Below are 18,921 nucleotides of genomic sequence, written 5' to 3'. Positions count from 1 at the left end.
AACAGAAACCAGCATGGATTTCTTAAGATTAAGTCATGCTGAACCAACCTAATCTCATTTTTTTGACTGGGAAACTACCCAAATGGACAGTGGAAATGCCATGGACATAAATTACCTAGACTTTAGCAAAGCATTCAACAAAGTACCCCACAACATCCTGATAAACAAACTAGGAAATTGTGGGATCAACAGAACTATTAGGTAGATCCACAACTGGCTATAAAATTGGTCACAGCGAGTGCTCAGCAATGGCACCTTCTCAAGAGAGGTAATGGGGGGGGGGGGCACAGACCTCAGCCCGGGGACCAGTGCACTTCAACATCTTTATTAATGATCTAGATGAGGAATCCAGGGAACAATGATTAAATTTGCAAATGACACAAAATTGGGTGCAATAGCTAACAGCCAGGAAGACAAAATTCAGGGTGACCTAGACAAGCTAGAACAATGGGTAGAAAGCATTAGGGACAAATACCTAGTTCCACACCTGGGGGTGGGGGGTAAAAAGATGGGGAATACCTGGCTCAACAGCACTGAAAAAAGACCTTGGAGTTGTTGTGGACAACAAGCTAAATATGAGCCATCAGTGTGATGCAGCTGCAAAAAGGGCAAACACTATTTTAGGATACATAAATAGAAGCATCACTCCCAGCACAAGAGAGGTACTAGTTTCCCTTTACTCTGTACTAGTCAGACCTCACCTGGAATACTATGTTCAGTTCTGGGCAATCAGATTTTTAAAAGATGCAGGAAAAGGCTTCAGAGGAGGGCAACAAAGATGATCCAGGATCTGAAAACCCTAAGCCCTGTGATGAGAGGCTGAGAGAGCTGGGCATGTTTAGCCTCAGGAAGAGAAGACTACGAGGGGGTATGATAGAACTCTACAAGTACCTCAAAGGTTGTCACAAAGAGGAAAGTGTAGGACAATCAGCAGAATCAGGATAGTGACCAGGCAAAACTACCTAACCGTCAGAGCAATTCAACAGTGGAACCAGCTGACTAGAGAAGTTGTGGGTTTTCCCACACTAGAAACATTCAAGGCAAAAGTGGACAGTCATCTGAGTGAGATGGTGTGACTTGGAAGGTTGGACCCAATGGCCTCCTTGGCACCTTCCAACCCTACTATTCTATGAACCTATGAAAATTAATGAACAATAAAAAGATAAAGGAATAAAACACTGTATCAGAATATCAGAATAATATCAGAATATCAAAGAAAAAAGCAGTAGCTGGTCAATCAGGGAAGGCTCCCTGAAAAAAAGATATTTTCAGGAGGTACTGGAAACAGCGTGATGTTGGAACCTGCCTGACCTCTAAAAGCAGGGAGTTCCAGAGAATAATACCAATACTACTATGTAGATGCCGTATTCTTTAGGGTAGGGGAAATTATATCATCACTAATGTTAGTGCAAAACGAGTTCAAGAAAGCTTTCTTCCAAGCTTTGAGGAGATAAGATATGAGAAGAAAGAAAGAAAGAAAGAAAGAAAGAAAGAAAGAAAGAAAGATATAAAATGCCATGAACAAGTCAATATGTGCTTTTTCCACTGTAAATCAAAATTTAGGAAAGGAACTTCATTCCCATCTCCTGTTCCTGCTGTAGTATAGATCCACCACACTGTTAACAATTTTATCTACTCTTTAAATCACCTTGCCTGTCTCTGGTAATGAATTTTTGCAAAGTTGACAAATTTGTTCTTCAATAATGCCTTTAAAGTAGCTAGACCTAGCAGATTTTCTAGAGTGCTCCAAAGCAAATGTTTGAGGCAGTGTGCCATAAGAAAATCGAATATTGCCATTTATAGAGAGAGATGCTTATATGAATTATTTCTGTCAGTGGCAGAAAATAAACATTACTCTGCACAAAGCAGGAATGAATTTTTTAATGGAGGCAAAAGGAATAGAGTATTATCACCAGCCTTTACGACACTGAAAAAGGAAGACACACATCTCATTAAAATCAAACTACTTAAGTATGTTCATTCAATATTTCTGTGTATTTCATAGTCATAACTGCAAACTTGCATTCTCCACAGAGTTCTATCTTATGACAAAAGCAAGTTCTATGGGAAAAATGATACATACCTGGATCCAAGTTGGAAAGGGAAACCACACTAACAAGAATTCTAACAAGAATTGTTCAATAGACAATATTTTCCCTGCATGAATATATGTTCATGAAAAGGAAAGTAATACATATATACATAGTGTAGTTGGTGTCCAGGTGTTTGAAAATCACATAATACTACTTCCAAAGATGTATATAAGCAGCAATATGGTTTCATTTGTGATGGTATACGCTGGCAATAGAGACTTGTCATATGTAAGAAGGACACAGATTAAGTAGAGTGGTACATAGTCACAGGGTTCTTATTGGAGCTACCTTTGCTCATTGATGGTAGCCACTTGATGATCATTAAAAAAAGAGATGCAATGTGAAGCACAATTCCTTGGAAACTCTGAGCAGATTGTAGACCATGTGGCAACACTCATCTTGAGCCAATGTAAGATGGCATCAAAATTCGATTGAAATTATTAATATCTTTAAAGAACAAAGGAAGGGAAGGCAGACCTTTTCTACAAGGAACATCCACTTGTTCTGCCTTTGAATGCAGTTCTTGTGCTACTTTTGAACGTAAATCTTGGTGACTACTGTGTCAAGTCACGAGCAGGATTCAGTAACAGTCGCAGGACACAGGTCAAATTAACGATCACAGGTCATGTCACAATCACAAATTAACAGTCACAGGTCATGTCTTCCACTATCTTTGAAAAATCTAATGGCTGAAACCAAGATTTGTGGCTCAAGAGCCAGCCCAGAAGCCCAGGTTGCCAACCATACCCCTTTTAGAAACTCCATTCTCTGGGCAGGAATCAATGGGGAGATATCTGTCCTTCATTTTCACACCTGAACAAGACAACCTGTTTCCCCAAGCCTGGAAATAATGGCCTTTCCAGCAAGCCAAATGACACTGTGCTGAGAACAGGATAACATGCTCCAAGCCTCATAAAAGCATCTCTGAAGCCATTTCTTTGACTTCAGCTCTCTAGCACTTCAGATTAAATTACTGTGATGGGCTACTTCCAGGCTTATTCTATGAGTCACTGAAATGCACAGATTTGTACTGCTGGTGGTTGCCATACATGTGGGACTTGCAGGCATTTGTAAAGGCAGAAACCACCATGCTTAATTTTGTTATTCAGGCTTTTCTGAACCAGTTTGCTACCTACTAGCTTCCAGTTAAAATGTAGCTTCCTGTAAATGTGCACCTCCTGTAAAAATATGAGTTCTGTATTTTTTTCAAAAGCCCACATAAACTATGAATTTATATACTGGATGAGGTGCCTGCATGTATTTATCACACTGTGCACATGGCTCAAAGTCCAAATTGATAATGGATTTTCTCTTTGGCTTTTGCTGTCTATTTTTGGTTGATCCCAACTCAGTATATCAGAAGTACATATCAGGAGGAGCTAAATAAATTCTTTAGAAATTTACTTGGCGTATGGGGGTGCCATTTAAGGCATCTGATTGAAAACAAGGATAACAATGTATAAACTGACCTGCAATAGAGGTTTTGTTGACTTGACATTACTTAAGAAACACTACCACTGTGTAAGTTACAGACTTTTCTGTTGGGAGTTCTTTTTTCCTATCTCTCTTGCAGCTAACAGGCATAAATGTTAATAGTCTCATATTTGTCATATTTGTTTAAATGGCGCTGTTACCAGCTCAGCTCAACAACCCCTATTTTCTTGCTTACATTGTTTGCTAGCTGTGTTCCATTAATTTATTCTGTATTTAAATTTCCCACCTGCTTACAATTTTGTTTTGCTCCATTTTCATTTGCATGTGTTCATTAAAGCTTTTAAATCTGGATGTTGTATCAAACAGCTTACACTCCAGTTAATATTTATATAACTGTAAAAGGGCTTCCAGATGTTGAATGGCTACTCCTTCCTGTTTGCCTCACATTAGCAAGGAAATCATACACAAAAGGGCCAGCAATTACTGACATATTTCAGTGTCCATCTCATGGAAATGCTAGAATGCATCAACAATCTGTGTTGTTAGGAAGCATCCCTGCAAAGTGCCCTTTAACAACCTACAGATGTGATTAGGACCATAATGAGAAAGGAAAGGGTGCTGTTAACATGCCTCCATGCTGCTCTTTCAGGAAGCTCTTACGATGCAGACTAGTCAAAGCAGAATTTATCATGTATAATAGATAAAAGTAACAGAACAGCATGCTGCGCTTTCTTGCTATACGTGAATGCTCTGCATTGCACTGGAAGATTCCCCAGCTATTAGATGAGTATGAAAAAAAGCAGAATTCCTAATGATCTCCTAGTGACAGTCTTTTGAGTCCCCAGGGGTTGCACATCAGACACAGGGTCATGTCTCCTGCTGTATATGATGGCCACAAACATCTAAATAACAGTGTCAGCATAACGGAGGGAGATGTCCATCATGCAGCTCCAGCCTTAGCTCCCAATTGGTGCTCATTCTGCCATGGAAATATGCCTTTCATAACCTGCTAGGAGTATTTCCTGGGCCAAAGCTTCTTACCATAATAGAGTCAGCATTCTTGAACTTAATTGAGAATAAATTGAGTTTGCAGAGTAAATAGGGCAAAGATTCATTTTGTCTTCCTTCTAAGAAAAAACAGCAATAACATTCCAAGACCTCGGTAGCAGATGGGAGACAAAAGTTTTAAATAAATAAATAAATAAATTCTGCTATGTTAGAACTGCATATTCTATTATTGTTTTTACTACTTCTCTTGTACAAGTCCAAAGATCCTCCTATACAAGCAGAAGACAAAGAGGATTCATCCATTCCTCATCCTATTTGCACTTTCACATAAAGCTGCTTACAAGTATCCTCACCCTATAAAGCAAGGATAGGAAACCTCTGGTACGTAGGTCTAAGCTAGCCTGTGAGGCCTCCTTGTAACCCTCCAGGGCAAGAGGGCTTGGCCACCAGTGAATTTGCTGTACCACCCAACAGCAAACTATGAATTAACCAATGGGTTGTAAAATTCTGGTTCACATGTCATCCTAAGCCATAAATGAAAACTGTTGCTCACTAAAAATGACGAAGCAGAGGATGTGCTGCAGTCAGCATGGCAGCTCTCTCCCACCCAAACCCAGCTTTGGGGGCATGTATTCTATCATGTCACACAAACCAAGTCTATGGGTTGTTAAACGCGAACAACCCAGAGCTAAAAAGCCAACTGCAAAGCATAGGTTTGCTTCCTGAGGGTTTTTGTTTTTGTTTTTGTTTTTTGTGGTTAACAACCCAAAGCTAAACTGTGGAACAGGGCTTGAACCTGATGACAGACCATGATTCCCCACAATGACTATGTATATTCAACCATTCTCTAGGTTGTCATTAGGTGCAAACCAGGTCACAGAGGGAGACATGTCCTAAAAAAGCATGATAATATATCCAAGCAAATGGCTTTAGGCAGGCTGCACCAACCTGCAGTTAACCCCAGAAGTATCAGACTGCATGTCCAATGTGTTGGACTATAACTGGAAATGATGGGAGTTGTAATCCAGTACCTTATGTTGCAGAAGGATGGCATAAGACACTGCTAGAACATATGGCAGAATCCATTTCGGATGTCATACTGCATTCTGGAGTTAGACAGAAACCTTTCTGTGAAGAGCCTAAGAGCTATTCTATATAGCGCTCTTAATCATCTGTATCTACTTTCAGTTCAGCCACATAATTGAGATCCCAGCACTACACAACATTTCTTTTCCTGCTTTTCTAGCTGTAGGTGGCACTATAGCACAGTAGACTAGCACAATTGTACAAGCAGAAAAACATTTGCTTTTGCTTTCTTGAATAATTCCTGTAGTTTCCCTCCTCTAATAGACTTCCCAAAAACTTTTTAAAAACAGATAAAAACTGGAGGATAACTATGTCATTGAAAACACCTGTAAATTACATTTAAAAATCTCTGATGTAGAAAGACTGCATTTTTTTCTTATCTGTTTTCAGAATGGATGAGTAGCCAACTTGCTCTGCATGACTAACTTGCTCTTGATTACTAACCAAGAAACATGCCATAAGCAGAAAAATTATTGCTGCTTTTCATATATGCCTTCCATGCGATTAATATTCCTCTTGTTTATAATTTTGCTAACTTTTAAAACATTGATAGAACAAAACCAAATGAAAAAACATTAAAAAGTCCTTTTATTTTTAGTACTTTGACCCCTCAAAGCTACCGCCTCCCTCCTTTTTGCCAGGCAGCTTTTCAAAGGTCATATTTGCAATCTGTCCCTGGCAGTGTTAGAATCCACAGTGTCTTTTTAGAGAAATACTTGATTGCCCATCAAAGACTTTTGACCCAAATTCTGTTAAAGTCAGCATTTTGCCAAGTCTCATTTTCCCATTTAAGAGTATGCATGTCATGACATACAACATTCATTTCCTCTGCTGCAACTGGCAACTTGCTTCTAGTATAAAACAATACAATACATTTTGCATAGATGATGGCTCCTCATTTCATCTCTATTTGAAAAAGAAAGAGTTCAAAGCATCTGATAAAAATAATGGTACTTACCAACTATTGCTAGATTGTGCTCTGAACCACATGCAATCTGCAAAGGAAATGGGAATACCATGTTAAACAGAGGACTACCCAATCATATTACCATGAATGCACTCTGCAGTCTTGCATCAGAAGTAGTAATATTCCTATAAGTCCTATGAAACAAGTCAGCTAAACTAATAATGAAAGAAAATCTGTATCATTGGTTTGGACTTAGAATTTGTCTTCCATGGACAGAAAGGATCCTTTGGTGCATGGAAAGCTTTTGATCCAATGGAGGAAAACTAATTTAGCAAATTGCTCTTCTGCAGTACTGGGGGACCCTCTAGAATAACAGGATAAGTGGCAGTGGAGAAGAGAAGGAGAAACTGGCAAAAACTGGTCCCTTTGATCCTCTACTTTCTTCCAACAGAACCATCCTGAGTAGAATTCTACTCAAGGATGCTTCCACGAGCAGGAGTAAAATCTGGATCCGATCTCATATATTCTGAGAATAGCAAACTGGTACTATATTTTAATGCACATGGCTTCACAATATGAATGAATGTATGTCAGTTCACCTCATTGAGCACAGGAGTGACATTTCAGATTTTAATAGCAGGGTCAAAGTGGAGTAAAAAAATTCAGCATGTCACATAGCAGAAAAATCCCATGTCTGTTTACTTAGAAGTAAGACCCATTCTGCTTATTGTCAGGTATTCATATACAGGGCTGCAGCCTCTTGAACACATGCAAAGAGAACCTAGGGAAAAGCTGCTTATTTTAAAAGCCACTGTCAGGATTATTTTCATTGTAACAACCTTGTAACAACAACAAATGTTCCTGCTACATGGTAAATAACACACAGAGAGAGTTGAGAAGAGAGAAAGCATTTCCTCGTGGCCAGAAATTTGACCTTCAGTTGGGTATTTAATAGTTATTTTTTCATAAGTACTAGCAATCAAAGAGGCGAACCAGTGAGCTGGCCAGAGGTACAGATTTGCCTAATGAATAACTGCATGTACTCTACAACGCAGGAAAAGGAGGGGAAATTAACCTGCCTCACTGAAAATCTTATTTTATAAAATCTATATGACACCACTTCCCACCAACACCATTATGGCTGCCATTCATATGATCAATAATAAATAATTCTATTCCTTTAAAAGACCTTTTGTTCACCAAGGAAACCCCCTAAATCCAGAAATGATGCAAATTTTACACAGATCACAATGGATTTCTGAGGATAGGAAGTAAGAGGAGAATAGGTCTGATGCCAGGCTCCAGAAAGCTCTATCTGGAGGAGTCTGACATTTTAACTGCAGACTTGCTTTAAAATGCAAATGAGCATTTTCAGACAGGAGTGGGATGGGATGGGGTTCATGGTCATCCCACAACTTTTCAGGTGAACCTAAAACAACTTCTTTTCAGCAGGCCTGAGTCTGGTATAACTTGCAATGAAACCGTCCCACTTCCCTTTTTCCCTCTCACTTAAAGCACAGCAAGGAAGAGCTGCTTCCAGACCAAGGGTTCCTGCTGCTAACAGTTGGAGGACACCCTGCGGCTCTTCCAACTTTTACTCCCTAACAGACTTTCTGAGGTTAAAAAGAATGAGGAGGAAGCAGCTGCAATGGAGAACACAGATGAGCTATGAATGGAAGACAATCGTGAATTTCATGAATGAGGCAGGGTGATAAAGCCTCATCCAGAAGCACCCTGGGCAAACAACACTGCTAAACAACAACAGAGCAGCCAAACAAGGGGCCCTAAACAGCTTGGGGAATGGCTATCTAAAGGACCATCTGCACCCATATATACCTACCCGCCCTCTCAGATCAGCTCAGGAGGCCCTTCTACAAGAACAACCCCTCAGGGAGATGAGATGAGAGGGGTGGAAACCAGGGGAAGGGCCTGCTCCACTGCAGCTCCCTATCTTTGGAACTCCCTTCCTAGGGAAATTTGCCTGGCGCTATCTTTATTTTCCTTCAGGCGCCAGGCAAAGGCATACCTTTTTAGGCAAATTTTTAACATTTAGCCTGAATGCCATGGCCCTTTTTAATTGCTTTCACAGATGTTTTAATTAGTTGTATTTTAATTGGTTTTAATGTGTTTTACTCTGTTAATATGTGTTATGTATTGTAAGCTGCCTAGGAAGGCCTTGGCAATTATAGGCAGCCTATAAATACATGTAAATAAATAAATACTGATCACAAAAAGGGGTCATGCCCCCCCAAGATCTAAAATTAACTCTCCTGCTGTGAAACAGACCCAGCTTTTGAAAACGAAGAGCCCAGGGATGAAGAAAAACAAGATGGTACACAAAAAATCAAGTCCATCTTAACTACCAATGGATTCCCAATAAAGAATGCTGGCAATGCCTGGCCCTTGGACTTGATAGAAGAGATGCCCTCTCACTCTTGCTGTCAACAAATAGAATGCTAATTGAGCAGCTTAGTACAGGACTCTGTAGAAATCCAAATTACAGCAGACTTTGATCTCTCCTTCTCAGTGAATTGTTCATTTAGCTCTTCAACAATTTGATGAGCATCTTCATTAAGCTACAAAAGCCTCTTCATTAATTTATAGCTGGAAGGAAAGAGAGGTAGGGTGAAGCAACACAATCTGAGTAGAATAGTTTCCTTACTATCAAATGATGGATGAGAACTTTGTTCCACTCTTTCTCTGGTAAGAACTTTCCCAAATTCATGGATTTCTTCATAAATTGGATTGAAAGAATGTGAAGGTCTTAAACAAAACAGAACAAAACAAAACAAAGCAAAAAACAAAACAAAACAAAACAGAATGGGACAGTATCTAAACAGAAAGATTGGCCCACTTCTATTTTCTGAGCATTGGTTCAGTTCCTAAAACCCACATCTACAAAAATGCTCAGTGCTATATAATTTTAACATTAATGCTTAATATTGAGGCAAAGCTGGATACTGAAGTCAATGGAGACTTCAAGTACTGAAACACTGTGTGGTTACGGGAGCTCCAAGAAGAGTCTTCCTTTATATTTTAACCCTTTCTTTATAACCTGTTTTTCACATGCAATCACATCTTTTCTTTATAAACAAAGGGGGAAAAAACGCTTCTGTGACTCACTCACAATTCAGGTAGCAAGCACAGGGCAAGCTTCAACATTCCCCCCATGGCAAGATGTGATGTTTCAGATTCATGCAATACTTATGTATTGTGCCATAAACAGATGCATAGATGCATAGGTAAACACCTATACCTTGCAGAGGAGTATGACAAGCACTTTGTTCAGGCAGAGAAATGGCAAAATCCAGCCTAAAGCCAATGAAGCCCTAAAGCTGTCCAGTGCAGAATGACACCAGCAACCTACAGCTAAGATGGAAAAAAAAGCCCAAAGCTAATCAGAAATGAGTGCAATCAAACTGCAGCCTACGAAGGGGAAAAGTGGCCCTTCTACTAGCTTGAGTGCCACAGTCAAAGATATTGATAAGCAATAATTGCCCCAAGCAATCAAGCAATAATGGCCACAGTTAAGACTACTGATAAATGTAATTATTAAACTAGGAGATGAAATTTCCTTATATAATCCAGAGCTGGCATCTCAAATGAAAAAGAAGTGGCTCTAGTTTTTGGAAGTACACTTGGAAACATCTGGGAGGGGCTTTCAAGGAAAACTACCTCTAGAAAAAGTGATAGTTACTTTTCAGTGCCAATAAGAACATGTGCAATAATTTAAATCATCAAGCTTGTTTTAACTCATGAAACATCTTACATTTAATATATTTTTTTAAACTTAATCTCATTCCAGAACAAGACAATATTGAGCAAAAGACGGAGTTCTGCACAACAGACATGAAGATATTTCAGTTCCACAGTGGAGCTGCATGTGGGCATTGCCTTCACATCATCAGACTAAGTCTCCTCCACAGATCCCTTAAGAAGCAGTGGGCATTTCCCCTTCATTTAAAGGATAACAGTGAAAGGTGAGGAAATAGCTGGGAAGATCTGTTCCTATGCCACATTTTCCCAACCCGATTCCCTCTGGATGTGTTGCACTAAAACCCTCCTCATCCTCGGCCAGCATGGCCTGCCCAGACCAGTCCCTTTCACAGGAATGCTATCCAAGAAACCCCTTGACTCCTTTTGCTAACATGCAATAGAGAGGGGGAACAAGGAGTAAGCAGGAAAGGACTCAAGACAAGAGTGGAGGGAAACAAAGACAGGAGATTGAGTGAGGTGGTTAGAGAGTCGGTGTGGTGTGCTGGTGTGTGTTGGACTGGAGATCGGGATTCTAGTCCATGCTTAACCATGAAGCTCCTAAATGATTCTGGGCCAGTCACAGACTCTCAGCCCAATCTACCTCATAGGGCTGTTGTTGTGAGGATAAAATGGAGAAGAGAGCTGCCTTGAGTTGCTCGCATGAGGAAAAAAAGGCAGGATATAAATGCAATGTAATTTTAAAAGGCAGATAGTGCCAACAACCAGTAAGAGGCTTGGTAGATGGTGTCACTGCACAAATGCTCTTTTGAAGTGAAGATTAAAAGTACAGTGGTACCTTGGCTCACAAACGCCTTGGTTCATGACCAAATTGGGTCGCGAACAAAAATTTCATGAAAATTTTGACTTGGGTTGCGAACTCCGCATTGGGTAGTGAGCAAGATTGCAGCCATCTCCCCTCACCTCCAAGTGGGGAGATGGCCACGATTGCAGTTGCGTTCGTGCAGGGAAGACGTGCGTGAACCCGGGCACGTAAGAATCCTGAGTTATTTATGTCAGGGACAGAACCAGCATGATCGCGCCATCTCCCCAACCCCCACCCCCGAGTGGGGAGAGGGCTGCAATTGTGCTGGGGGGGGGGAGATTTCTGAGATGGCGCCCGTCTCTCCCTCACACAGCGTGCCCCGTTCGCACCCGTCTCTCTCTCCCCCAGTGTGCCTGCGATCTCACCTGTCTCTCCACCCCGCCCCCCAGCACGCCGGGATGACAGGCGCGTTCAGGGATGACAGACGTGATCTTGGTAGTGCTGGGGGGGGGGGCGGGAAGATGGCCGCACTTGTGCTCAGGGTGGTGGGGGGGAGATGGCCGTGATCTTTGCTGTTCTTTGTCACTTTGCTTCACATTTTTCTGATTTAAAAAAATGGTTACAGAACAGATTAATCTTATTTACATTGAACCTTATGGGGAAATTAAACTTGGCTCACAACCAATTTGGGTCACAACCAGAGTCCTGGAACAGATTAAGTTCGTGAGTCAAGGTACCACTGTACTGTAAAGGGGACAATTTGCCTCATGTTTCTTGATCCAAATCCCCTGGCTAAAAGAGAAAGGGGACAAGACCTTCCCCATGCATGTGCACATGCACACATACACACAATCATGGTGTTCAGCTTATCTCCAGCACTAATCTAACCCTGAATAGTGTTCACTTTGCCAATCACTTGCACCGGCCTAGATTCTATTGTTATAGCATAGAAACAGACATAGCCAAGCAGATTTTACTTTTTGCCCTAACATCCCTCTTCAACTTGTACATGCCACATATAACACCTTTAAAAGCACCTTTTGTACCACTAGGGAAATGTTAGGACTACTCAATAAGAATTCATTTTTTAACATGAGTTATTTATGTCAGAGACTTAGTTACTGGCAGAGTGATATTACCACTGTTAAATGCCTCCTTGTGGACTCTTATTACAAAGTAGCACTTAACAATCTCAGCTGGGGATGGAGGTCCTTTTGTAGACCTTCCACAGATTACTGTCCCCACCCCGTAATTATGAGGACAGCAAATCCTTCATAATGGAGCCCACATATCTGGAGGGCAGGCAACTGGGAGCAAAGAGCAGCCTAGGAAAGAGGGGAAAAGGAGAGAGTGTTTCTAGTACAAAAGATGATCCTCCCTTCTCACTGCCTCTGCTCCATCTCACTGTCCTCCAGCCCACTGTCCTTCATGCTCACCCTACTCCTCTCCAGCATCTTCTTCTTCCAACTGGTAGAGAGGAAGGGGTGTAGCTCAGTAGGGGTGCTTTCTGTTTTCATACAGAGCATCTCATATCAGTTCTGACATCTCCAGGTAGGACTGGAGAAGACTCCCTGTCTGAACCCCCAGGTAGATGTTGCTGCTCAAGTACAGACAGTATGAAGCTAGGTAGATCCATGATCTGATTTCAATCATATTTCTTCATTCCATTTCTTCATTGCTCAATATCTGAAGCTGTTTGGTCAGCTTACAACATAAAGCTTAGATAGATAGATAGATAGATAGATAGATAGATAGATAGATGGATGGATGGATGGATGGAAGGAAGGAAGGAAGGAAGGAAGGAAGGAAGGAAATACAATAATAAATTTTAAAGTTTAAAGTTTAAAACAAAATAAAACCAGTCATAACAAAGATAAAAGTCATTAGCAGTTTAAAATATACATTATTCCTATTTTAAAAACTGAAGGGCTAAAAGGCCTGGGAAAATCAGAAGGCTTCACTTCATACTGCAAAGACTACAACACAGGCACTGGATGTCCATCTCTGGGAAGGCCATTCCATAGCCAGTATATCCTGGAATAAGAGGATATTCCATAGCCCTTTTCTTAGTAGAAACCTGCCTCCCCTGACGCAGTGGGGACACCCAAAGAAGGTTTTCTGGAGACGATCTTATTGTCTCAGTATGTATTTGTACTTTAAAAGGCATCTTTGTAGGACTAGCTGACTGCAGAATACACCCAGAAAAAGCCTAGAACCAAAAGTAGCAACTGAGTTAACGTGGATACTTCCCAGGAAATAAGACTGTTGGGGTTCAATAGTACTTATGCCCCATATGAATGTAATTTTGCAGCCTTCATATGTAATTTTGCTACATAGATTTACATGCATTAGCTCCTTTTTCATCAGTGCTAGAAGTTCAAAATGGATGCACAGTTATACATCTGCTGAAATATTTGATGATTCAAAAGCCTTCTTCTTTAAAATGAAATTTTCTTTTACTAACAGGACTGTTTCATGTCATCTTAGTAATTGATGTTAACGTACTGAACATATATGCATGTTCCAAAATTTTATCATTTCCACTGTTATTTGGCTGTCTCACCACAGCCTCACCAAAGCACTTTGGAAACAGCATCTTATCAGTCGAAGCAAGGCTGTTCTGGCATTCAACTTGTTCCTAATTAAAATATGCTACCACTGCCCTGCAATTCTGGCTGGAAATTTGCTGAGACATTATCCAATCATCTCTTATACATGCTGACGATCGAAAAGAGAGAAGCAAAGATACTGTATTTGTGAGTCTTAGTAAAAGTCAGAACTTGAGTTCAGGAGCAAAAGAAACAGAAGAAATTGAAATGGAGAATAGCACTCTTTCAGTATCAAGTATATATTGATCCACTAGCAATCATATTATTAAAATGATTAATCATATTATTCAATAATAGATCATATGCAAATGGACATGACAGCTACTCTCCTGCAGTGCTTTTTTGTTTTGAAAGGCCCACAGACTCAGGAGCAATTAGGATCTATCATGAAGCTACTAGTATCAAAGGGATCCCATGTATGTGTGTGCATGCATTCGCACATACTTCCCCACCACCACCCCAGGGTTTTTCTTTCTCTGCCTTTTTGTATGTATGTTCCATTTTATGTTATGTTATTCACGAAGTCAACCCATTGTGACCTCATGGACAACATTCCTCCAGGCCTTCCTGTCCTCCAACATCCCCCGGTGTCCACTCAAGCTCACACCAACTACTTCAGTGACTCCATCTAGCCACCTCATCCTCTGCCGTCCCCTTCTTCTTTTGCCATCTATTGTTCCCAGCATTAGGCTCTTCTCCAGGGAGTCCTTCCTTCTCATTAGGTGGCCAAAGTTTTGAGTTTCATCTCCAGTATCTGGCCTTCTAAAGAGCAGTCAGGGTTGATCTCCCCTAGGACTGACCAGTTTGATCACCTTGTGGTCCAAGGGACCCGCAGGAGTCTCCTCCAGCACCACAATTCAAAGGCCTCAATCCTTTGGCGCTCAGCTTTCCTTATGGTCCAAGTATGTTCCATTACATAAGCACTAAGTGGCACTGCAGTATAGTAGAACTGTGAAAATGCAGGAGCTGTCATTTGTATATAATACTGCACTTTCATTACTCTAAAAAAGGGCTACAAAAATACTTGGAAAGCATGGGAGATGCCCTGGACAAGGAGGATGCTGTAGAAAGCACCCACTGACTGCCATGAGTAAGCAAAACTGAGTGCACAATAAATGCCTCATGTAGAAAAGACTCTAAAGATGACTGTCTGGCCTTTATTAATGCATGCCTGAAGCACAAGGAGTAAAAGTGAAAAAAGCAATAGAGAATTAACTAAAGCCCACATTCATCATAGTTTGAGCTTGTCTCATAGTCACAGGAATCATAAAAACCCCATGTCAATCTTTTGTTCTGTTTTGGCAACATATTTAGGCAAGGCAGAAAAACAATATACTATTATTTTGGGAATGACAAACAGTAAGCAAAGAAGCAAGGGTTTCATTAGAAAAATTGTCAAAGAATCTAAGCTTTGAAGCCTTCTAGATTTCATCAGTCTTGATAAGGATGAGGAACCCCAGCAATACCCAAAAGTCATCTATGCCTAAGTGACAGTTCAAAGACATTTGATCATAGACACAATTTTAATATTAGAAAGAAAAATTTCACTTTCCTAAGGTGAATCACTTGACAAAAGATTTTGAAACAATGGGATATTTATGAGGTTTGCATGTGGTCATGTGAAAACATTCAGAATACTGAGAAATAACACAATGGGATAATGTTTTTTAAAACCACTGCCAGATTCTAGAGCAGTGTGGAATGGCACTCCTTAATACTGGCAATGTCTGATGAGGACGTGTAAATTGCCCTAATACTAATGACCAGTGAAGATTCGAAAGACATTTATTTATTTATTTATTTATTTATTTATTTATTTATTTATTTATTTCAAGCTTTTATAGACCATTACAATAGCCACATGGCTCTCCGGACAGAGATTTGTAAAAATTTGTAAATGTTTGCTATAACTTGTTTCTTGCTCCTTCTCCAGTAAAATAATTCACAGTAGAGTTATGCCATTTGGAGTGGAAACTTTATTATTATTGTTACCATTACCACATTTATTTCCTGCTGTTCTTCCTGCAAGGACCCCAGACTGACTTGCATAATCCTCTTCTGCATTTCATCCTCACAGCAGCCCCATGAGGTAGTTAGGTGATGTGAGGTGACTGGCTCAAAGTTATCCAGTGAGCTTCATGCCTGAATGAACCCACATCTCCCCAAGTCCCATTCCAAAAATTGCCATTCTCTTACAGCATAGTCGATCTGTAAAAGAAATACTGAATATACTAGATGTATATGGCCTTAATCGCTTGAAACCTGATTAGTAGCATCATCAATATTCCAAAATCCTTATGTCCAGAAGATCTGTGTGCACATGCATGTGCACATTATACTTTTGCTTGTATGTCACCCTCTTGCCTCTAGAGCTGTCTGTTCCATTCAGCCATTTCAGAATTCCACCCTAGTAATGAGTCACAGATGCATGAAGTCTCTTGGAGACTGCAGAAACTGCACAAAATTGCTTTCCTGCATCAAGACCTAGCTTTAGCAGTTCTACCTTTGTGGTCTGACAAAGCATCAGAAATGACTGGCAAACATGAAAGAGTTCCCATACTTTTCCAGAAAAAACAGACGGGGATGGTAAACATAGGCAATATAGTAAAGAAATACATTAAGAACTGGAAATTCTTTAGTTTGACTGAGTCATTAAGAAAAACCTAAAACATGGACCATCTGAATGGCTATGTCATGTATGCAAGAGCAAGTACACTATATATCAAAAAAAGAGCTATGCGGGGTTAGATCAAGAGTGATAGAATCATAGAATTGTAAAATCACAGAGTTGGAAAGGGCCAGAAGGCCATTGGGTCCAACCTCCTGCTGGTGAGTGACACCAAGTTACACCAACTCATTCAGATGACTGTCCATATGCTTTCTGAATGTCTCCAGTGAAGAAAAGCCCACAACTTGGGCAGGTAATAGGTTCCATTGTCATACTGGTCTGACAGTGAGGAAATTCTTCCTAGTGTCTAGTTTAAATATGGTTTCTTTTAACTTAAGCCCAGTATTCCATATCCTGCACTCTGGAATGGATGAGAAGAGATCTTGTCCTTGTTCTGACCCTTAAGATCATCTGCCGAAGTCCTTCTCAGGGAACACTGCTCCCAAAAGAAGTAAGAGTGTGGCAACCAGGAGAAAGGACTTTTCGGTAGTGGCACCATACCTCTGGAACATGCTCCCCAGAGAGGACCACCTGGTGCCATCCCTACCATCTTTTTGGCACCAGGTGAAAACCATTTTATTTTTCAGTTATTTTAATAATTAATTCTGTGGGTTTTATTATCTGCTGATCCTGTTTTAAATATTGTTTATTATTTGCAGCTGTCCCAATTAGGGGGCAGGTTTAAATTATTATAGTTGCTGCAGTTTGTTGTCCATGGTTGTTGTCTTACCATATTGTTTTAGTTTTTATTTCATTTTATGAATATATTGTATTTATTAGTATTTTATAAATTGTTTTCATGATTTTAATATTTGTAAATCACCCAGAGAGTCCACTGGCTATAGGGCAGCATAGAAATGTAATAAATAAATAATAAATAAAATAATGACACCTTCTCCGCTTCATATATAATTTGTACACCTCTATCATGTCTCTCTTACTCAGCTTTTTTCAGATCTAAACAATCCTAGATATTGTAACCTTTCCTCATAGGAGAGTTGCTTCACTTCCTTCATTATTTTAGTATATAATATCTATAATATTCCATGCTCCTAGGTGCATTGGCTAGACATGTCATTTCATGATAAGAACACTATGGCAGTGAAGAAATATTCTTTCAAAGTACCATAAATTACCATTAAAAAGTTAGTATACGATTACATATATGGAGCCAGAGACAAAATGCTTTCCTAAATACCCATCAACCACCTGAATGTGTTCTTTCCACAGACAATGAAATTGCTTCTAGAGGTGTGATGCTCAACTTGCTTCTTGAGCATGGCGAGTCCATGAACACAGGATGCAACCAGCTATGATGAATCACGAACATGCAAGGATGCTTTATTAGCTCTCCAAGGAGGCGAAAGTAATGAGCATCTACTTGCTAGAGAAATCACCACAGCTTTGTTTTTCCCTTTTCAAACTCTCAGGATAGAATCATTCACATCCCAGATGACCAAGAAAAGAATGCTGAGGAACCATCTGAGGCTGCCAAGTTCCATCATGCAGTGAAGCAATTTTTTTTCTTATCAGAAAGTTGAGGACAATTTCTATAAAACATGTAATCAGGGCTGCTGTTCCATTTAACACCCAAGGTGGGTAACAAATCTAGATGCTCTGAGATGGAAGCAGCATTAAAGAAATCCCTTGATGTCATTCCACATTGCAAAGCACTTGGCCTTCTTTCTGGAGTCTGCAATCCCTAACACACCACCCTCCCTGCACCACAGTGGGAATAGTGGGTAAAAGAGTACACGCACCAAAACATCAAATGTATGACTATCAGCAAGGGAGGAACCCAGAACCTAGATGCCAAGGCTACCCTGCTTCTCTCTGCAAAATTGTGTCTATTGTGTATTCCACTTAATTGGTTGACCTAGCAAGTTCTCAGTAACTCTATGTCATTCAAGCTATACAACTGGTGCAAACATGTTCCAAATTACAATCACTTTTCCCCAGGTTCACATGACCAGTGAAGAAATTAGCCATGGTAGTTTATTCCCCTCACCACACATGCTAGTTGTGTGTCAGAAGAATTAATATAAATTAAATTATCCACAGCAGCATGACTTGTCATGTCATGCAAATCTAGGCAAGATGACTCCCTAGATATTATTTATGAAAACACATGAGTATCCACATAAGTGAACAACTAGGAGTTTGATGCATTATAACCCAATTCTTAGGAAAGGCAGAAGAACCTTTTTGTTTTTTTTTTTTTCAGTTCACAGACCAAATACCAAGTCACTGACAAATGAATAATCAGAACTGCAATTCTTGCAAAGTCTTCTTTTCATTATGTGATCCCAGAAGGGAATTAGCATCTCTGTAGTGTACAACAAGGGGAAGGACGAATCATTGTTCCCTCCTTCCAAATAAATTGGACAAAGAAGTTGAATAACACACACATGCACATTTCAAATACTATTTACAGTTTATAAAACACAAAAAAGCTTCAAAAAATCTTTTTTTAAGTACAATTCCCATTATGGAAGATTGAGATAATGTGAAAATATATTCTCTGTGCTTTAAGCTGAATAAATGCATTTCTGTTCAAACTTTATTTTGTATTTACACATCAACTGTCTCTTACTACA

The 18,921-nt window shown here is 40.0% G+C and overlaps 1 protein-coding gene across 3 annotated transcripts in view; it reads right to left on the bottom strand.

Annotated features, from left to right (window-relative positions):
* The window catches only part of SERGEF (secretion regulating guanine nucleotide exchange factor), a 116,934-nt gene that overhangs the window by 45,407 nt on the left and 52,606 nt on the right, over positions 1–18,921 (bottom strand). For 2 of the 3 annotated variants that reach the window (XM_044425908.1, XM_044425909.1), the window contains exon 10: positions 6,580–6,616. In XM_044425908.1, coding sequence (XP_044281843.1) covers positions 6,580–6,616 — 37 coding nt within the window. Of the gene's footprint in view, positions 1–6,579; positions 6,617–9,190; positions 9,292–18,921 lie in introns of those variants that run through there. The other variant, XR_006414290.1, reaches the window with a different exon arrangement.

The sequence above is a fragment of the Varanus komodoensis genome, unplaced genomic scaffold (assembly GCF_004798865.1).
Source record: "Varanus komodoensis strain SLA01 unplaced genomic scaffold, ASM479886v1 scaffold16, whole genome shotgun sequence".
NCBI classification, from domain to species: Eukaryota; Metazoa; Chordata; class Lepidosauria; order Squamata; family Varanidae; genus Varanus; species Varanus komodoensis.
The sequence above is the reverse complement of the archived record's forward strand: the minus strand, read 5'-3'. Positions and strand labels throughout refer to the sequence as shown.